The sequence below is a fragment of the Octodon degus genome, unplaced genomic scaffold (genome assembly GCF_000260255.1).
Source record: "Octodon degus isolate 3935 unplaced genomic scaffold, OctDeg1.0 scaffold00010, whole genome shotgun sequence".
In the NCBI taxonomy this organism is placed as follows: Eukaryota; Metazoa; Chordata; class Mammalia; order Rodentia; family Octodontidae; genus Octodon; species Octodon degus.
The window spans coordinates 781,603-788,170 of record NW_004524586.1 but is presented as its reverse complement, the minus strand read 5'-3'; the positions used below and the strand labels follow the sequence as shown (position 1 = coordinate 788,170).

Here is a 6,568-nt window from a genome sequence, read left to right as displayed (position 1 = left end):
AATAGGGGCTGGGGAGTTAGCTTGACAATCTAAGCACCTGCCTGGCAAGTGCAAAGACCTGGGTTCGATCCCCAGTACTGCATGCCATGCTGGCCCGAAACTGGGCTTGGTGGTGCGCTCCTGTAATTTCAGCACTGGGGAGGCTGAGACAGGAGGATCACTACAAGGGTCACTAAGAGTCTAGCTGCATAGCGAGGCACTGTACTGAATAAATACAAGATTTAAAAAAGATAGACAATAGGAAATAATGAATAGGTCTTTAGTATACAAGAAGAGAACCAAGAGATGGAGGGAAGAAGAGAAAGGGGGAGATGGGATTTAAAAAAAGAAAGTATGATGTGTTGTGTATATGTACCAAGTCATCTCAAGAGACACAGTCATCACGTGTTCTTAGAGTCTAGCTCATAGTATCTTGTCTTTTGACCCCTTGCCTCAGGCACTGTCACTGTGATGCCTTTTCTAGGTGTAGAGGGGACTCTCAATGTTTTCATTCTTGGAGACATAGTCTCAGTTAAACTCTGAAACTCAGACAATTTAAGGTATTGTAAATGAGTTTCTAAAAAGTCTGTTTTTTTTAAAAAAATGTTTTACTTCAGTTGATGTCACTGATCAAATATTTACTTCCTTTATAGCCACGTATCTCAGGTGGCTTTATGGGCTCTTTTGCACCCATGCTTGTTAAAGTTTGAACCATAGTTTTCGTTCTGGTTGATTCTACTGGAAAGTCTAAATGTAGAAGCCAGATGTTTCTTAGACACAGATGGCTGAGCTCATGATTTCTAAAAGACCTTCAGTCACTTCATCTAAAAACATCTATCGAACATGATCCACCACTGTCTGGCCTGAAGTGCAGGGAAGGGGACACAGACTTGCGCCCAGCAGCCCCTCGCAAGCCTCTGTCTTCCCAAGATCTGGGGGCGGCCATGTGCGGCGTCTGGAGCTCTGTGCTCACCACACTGTCTCCTTGCCTGGGCTGCTCGCTGGCCAGCCACTTTTGAGGTGTATGGAGCTATAGGACCAAGTTCTGACCAACATGACTGTGAACAAAAATGTATCTTTTTATTATAGGCATAATAAATTGATAATTATAGGCATCTATTTATTATAGGCAGCTAAGTTTAGATTGAAATTAATATAATCAGAGAAGTATTAGGCTCTTAAGGAAATCAGCAGAAAAGTAAAGACATTAGCATTATGACTGGAGGTGCCTCTGGAGGAAGCTAGGCCTCAAGATAAAGATGCAATGGCCCACCTCCTTCTCTAAAGGATAAACAATCACTTGGGCTTTTACTATAATTAGCACCACCTGATCTAGGAAGTCCATTTGCCCATGTGGGTGACTGCAGAACGTGAGCCCATCCCTTCCCCAGAATGCCTTTGTTCTTCCCATGAATCCTTGCGGTGCGACTTATTTCTCTATTGGATCAGTATTAGCTAAGTGGCTATTCTTGTAATTCTTTTCCTTTCTTTCATTTGTGTATTTGGCACGGGGTCTCATTACATAGCTCTGGTTTGTAGTAATCCTCCTGTTTTCAGCCTCCCCAGAGTTGGGATTAAAGGCATGCGCCACCCTGCCCAGACTCAGTAGCTGGCTCAAAATGCCCCCAGGGCAGGGCTGATGAGGCATGAGGGTTTGGGGATCGAACCCTGGTCCTTGAGCTTGCCAAAGCAGGTGCTTAGTCTGCTGAGATCTCTTGCCGGCCCTTATGCTAGTAGTCCTTTGAATTGATTATAGTTTGACCCATGTTACACTGACACTGTGACTGCTGTATAAATTACACCCAATAAAGGGCCTGGAAGCAGGGACACCTCAGTGCTCAGAGAGCAGGCAAGGACTGAGCACTCCTTGTTTTTTTTTTCTCCACCTCAGACAGAGCTAGTCACTCTTTCTTTTGCTCTTTAGGCACATAAACTAGAAGTATGTTTTGGCCCACACTGTTAAAATTAGTTTCTGACATTTAAAAATTGGGAGATTTCATATTTAAGAATTCCAGGTTTCTCTTGGAAAATCTGAAAGATCAGCCACCGTACTCCTTGTCCTTGGCCATGCTCTGGAGCTGGGCAGCTCTACCAGCCTCACAGCCAGAGGCTGGCCTGCCTGCCTATCATGCAAACCACCAGGCCCTGTCAGGGGAGGTGCCCCTTATTCTCAAAAGTATTCTGGGATAAACCAGAACTGCAGAGAATGGGATGTGGCCTGCCTTGAGGGTTGGGAGTTGGATCTGGGCCTGAAGATTTTACTTACATGGAAAGATATTAAGTTAGTGCAATGGAAGTCACTGCTATGTTTCTGACAAAGTTGCTGACCATCCATTACATGACATGGATCTTTCTCATGGAGGTACACTGGAGAAATGGGTTTCTTCAGTCTGGTTCTTTGACAAGTTTTCAATAAAAATAAATATTAGCTACCTTGTAGCCCAGTAATTTCATTTCCAAGTGTCTCCTTAAGAGAAATGAAAACAGGTCCACAAAAATACTTGAAAAGGGCGCAGCGTGGTTGCCGAGGGTGTGAGGCTTTGGATTCCATCCCAGCGCCATAAAAACGTGCACGTTCCTTAACAAAAGAATGGAATAGCAAATTACGGTGTATTTATACAATGAAATATTATTATTAGAAAAGCTAAATTACTTATACACACAACACAAGAGTCTCAGAGCACTGGCGATCCAAAGAAGCCAAACACAAAAATATACTTCCACTTTATGAGTTTCAAAATTCCATTTCCTTAAGGAATTAAGACTTATCTGAGAAGAGATTGTGGACTAGAAAAGGAATTAACTAAGCTTCCAGGGATGGCAACAGAAGTCATCTAGAACTGTATTTGGCTGATGATCACAAAGATGTACTTATTTGTCAAAACTCCTTGATTTGTACAACTTATTGTGTGTTAAATATTGAGAAGCAACAGAGACAAAGAATCCTGGCCCAGCATTTGTTGGTGGGAAATGCTGTAACAGCACAGTGGAAAAAAGAGGACAAACTAATTGAGACACACTTTTTTTTACAATTCATTAGGTAACCTTGGGTAAACTGTAATCTCTGTTAAGTCTTTGCTTTATCTTCAAAACAGCTCTGGTTCAGGAACTCTTTTTCAGAATTGCAGGGAAGAGAACAGGAAGTGCAGGTAGATGTCTACCATAGCGTGGTGCACGGTTTTTAGACTCCCACCCCCACCCATCACACCCTACTTAGTGGCTACTCACTTAAAGATGGAAAAGAAAACAAAGTGGTCTTAGGAAAACTAAAGATTTTCAAGTCTGAGACATATCCTTTATTGATCCTTGTTTCAATAAATCACTGCAGGAAAGCATTCTTTCTAAACTATTTGTTAATCCGAAATGTATAAAACCCCTATATGTTGAGAGAGCTTCACAGCAGAAATGCCCAATTTTCTTGACATATTTCCAAAATGTCTTTTTAACATTATTGGCACCCGGATGTTGGTGGCTCAAGTGGGCAGGGAATGCTCATAACTCCAGCCCTCCAGTGAACCATAGGCGGCACATGAGAAGCGCTCCAGAACACCCTTCACCTCCTGGAGTCAGATTCGTGGCCGAGCTTCTGCTGTGGCTACATCCTAGCCAGTCATCCCACGTCCACGCAGGAAGGGCCCCAAGGCCCAGGCTCCGCGTCTGATTCCTCTTCCCTATGAATGACCCATACATTTCCCATGTCCCCATAGACTAGAAATAGTACCTGGCCAGCTTAAAGGTGTGAGGGGAACAAGTTTCTTAATTAAATACTGTGGTCTTCACTGCAACATTGTAGGGCAAAACAAGAGTCATCTGATGAGTATTTCTGTACCTTTTGTTTCTTTTATTTTTTGTGGAACCAGGGATTGAACTCAGGCCCTTGCGCTTGCCAGGGAAGCGCTTATTCCACTGAGCCATCTCCCCGGCCCCCCTGTACCTTTTGTTTAACTGTGGCTGAAGATATCATGTAGTGGGCATTATTAACATAAAGGAAAAATTTTATTTTCATAACAGCTATATAATTTCTAAGATCAAAAGACTTCCAAGTGTATGACTGAGCATGCTTATGGTTCTGTCTTTATAATGAGTAAGTAAAAAATCAGGTTTATTGGTCAAGAGTATCTGTTCAACAGAGATGACTACAAGCATCCATTTGCTCCTTTTGCCACTTTCACAGAGTGGCTCATTTTGATATTTTCTTAATGACCTTGTCATTGTACAGTACATGTTACTTTGAAACCTCCACCACTCCTCTCCGGGTAGAAATGTTAGAGTAGCTAATGTATATACACATAAACTAGACAGAGTCCAAGTTATTAAATAATTTTATTCTTTTCTCTTTTATATTGTTAAAAGTAGCCCAGTGTTAAACATGGGAGCAAAATCTGAATTTTAAAAAAAAAAAAACAGTTCTTTTTTAGGTTTATACAAAGCATGTATAAATATATCTATTGAGAAAATATCTAAGAATCACATTACACAGATGTAGGAGTGCCAGACATAATAAAAAAGAAAATACCTCCAAATCAAAGAAGGTTAGACAGTTGTTAAAGTCAGTTTTAGCCAGCTTCCCTGACCAATGCGTGCCTTCAAGTTAAAAGTTATATTTAGACACCATGAGAGAAAACATTGTATGTGGCTAGTACCAAGAGTATTCCTCAAGCACAATCAGTTTTGTTCTTTGTATATAGTTGGGTTTACAGCTTCAAAAGCAAGCAGCAATAAGGATTATAAAAATTCGCAACATTTGTATTAACTGCTCAATAACAGCAAAGAAAAAATGAACCAATGGTTATTAAAATTAGAATTGTTGCTATAAGAGCTTAGATATAAAATATCAACAGTTAATTATCTTTGATTTTTAAAAATCCCACATAGTATATTCTTTTGTCTGGTATAAAAGATTTAACCCATAACCAACCACCCAAACTATCTTTTCTTTATCAAGCTCTTCATCCATGCAAAACCTTAGTAGTCTCGGTGCACACTGCTCAGCACATGCTGTCACTGCAGCCTGGTGATAAGCCATCCCTCGGAGAAATCCCGTAAAGAAAAATGCGAAGCAGCCAAACACGCAATGATTCATTCACACGCCCAGTGTCAAAGGCAGATAAGCCGTTTTTAAGCCAGAGGTGGAGTGGGTAATTGGGAGCGCCCATAAGCAAACAGCAGAAGACGCAACACGGAATCTTCCGGCACAAACCAGGGGACCACAGGCTACTGTGAACAGTACTCGACGTGGACAAGCAGCTCCCGGTGCTCGGTGGCGGGGTACTGCGCGCTGCACTTGGGGCACTCCACCAGGCTCTCGTTCAGGGCGGCGCTGGGACTTTTTGGGGAGGCAGCTTTTACTTTGCTTGCGGTATCTCCTCGGAAAGGGACTAATGGCTCTGAGAAGGGAAACTCATGAAGTGCCTTCTGAAAAATAAATTTCAGCCAAACACCACTGTATATCAGACTCTCTGTAGATGAATTTTAGCTCTTTCAAAGATACCTTAGGTGCTTCAATCCTAGCAGACAGATTTTTTGAAAGAGATTCTGATCAATTTTTTGGTGGCAACATATGAGGTAGTTATAAATTACCCAGACAATTACTATAATTACTCAAATTGCCTAAGAAAGTATGAAGTTGGGGGGATTCACATACATAGGTTTTATTGAGAATCTTGGAGTCAGACCTGTGTGCTAGGTTCACTAAATTCAGTAGTTTTGTAAAATGGGCATCTTCAGTAATAAAACCACATGGAATTAAGAATTTTAACAGATCAAACAGGTTACACACAGAAATAAGTAAAACATTATAGAAAACTTTTCAGACTTTCCTTTTTCATGTTATCTCCTAAAGAATTCAGAGTTACAGGAAAGCTCAAAATTAATTATTTTATGACATCTATGATAAATAGGTCTGTAAACAGGAACATAGATAGCACAGAGAAATTGAAAGTTCTTTTATATCCTCTGGCTTCCCATATTCTGAAAACTATCATTAACAGAAATGATTCTAGCCTTTAATTTCAAATATTACAAATCAAGGGAGGAAACCAATGGCTCCTGTGCTGCAGCGGGCTGTGGGCTGTCTGTTATCTCTGAAGGCTCTAAAAGGTTCTGTCACGGTTATAAATGGCCCAAATTGAAGACCATACTAAAGAATAGAGCCAGATTTATAATTTTTTAATTCATATAGAAATTACAAGTTATTTAATTTATCTATCTAGGCAGAGAGGCTCTTGCTAGGTAGCTAGAATGGCCTGTTCTTACAATTGAACTCACAATCTTTCTGCCTAAGCCTTCCAAGTACTGAGACTACACATATGTGCCTCCATGCCTGCCAAAGAAGTTAATTTATAACAGTTCACCATCTCCTAATATTTTGCAGTAGTAGGACAACATAAGCCATATATATAAGACATATACATTAATCAGATACACACACATCTGAACAGACTTAATTTAAAACTTACAGGTAAGATGAAAATAAGATAAGGTATTTTTTTTGGGGGGGGGTTTGCTCCTTGAATGCCTTCAGGGCACTTTTGCATGGCTGGAGTGTTGTGGGGATCGAACTACAGCAAACTGAGGCTGCCAGCATTGT

At 40.8% G+C, this 6,568-nt stretch overlaps 1 protein-coding gene across 4 annotated transcripts in view; it reads right to left on the bottom strand.

Moving 5' to 3' along the window:
- Nucleotides 1-4,379: 4,379 nt before the first annotated feature.
- Nucleotides 4,380-6,568, bottom strand: part of Cep55 (centrosomal protein 55) — a 48,992-nt gene continuing 46,803 nt past the window's right edge. For 2 of the 4 annotated variants that reach the window (XM_023708786.1, XM_023708790.1), the window contains exon 9: nt 4,380-5,394. In XM_023708786.1, coding sequence (XP_023564554.1) covers nt 5,194-5,394 — 201 coding nt within the window. In that variant the 3' untranslated portion in view covers nt 4,380-5,193. Of the gene's footprint in view, nt 5,487-6,568 lie in introns of all 4 variants that reach the window. The other 2 variants (XM_023708792.1, XM_023708795.1) reach the window with 2 other exon arrangements.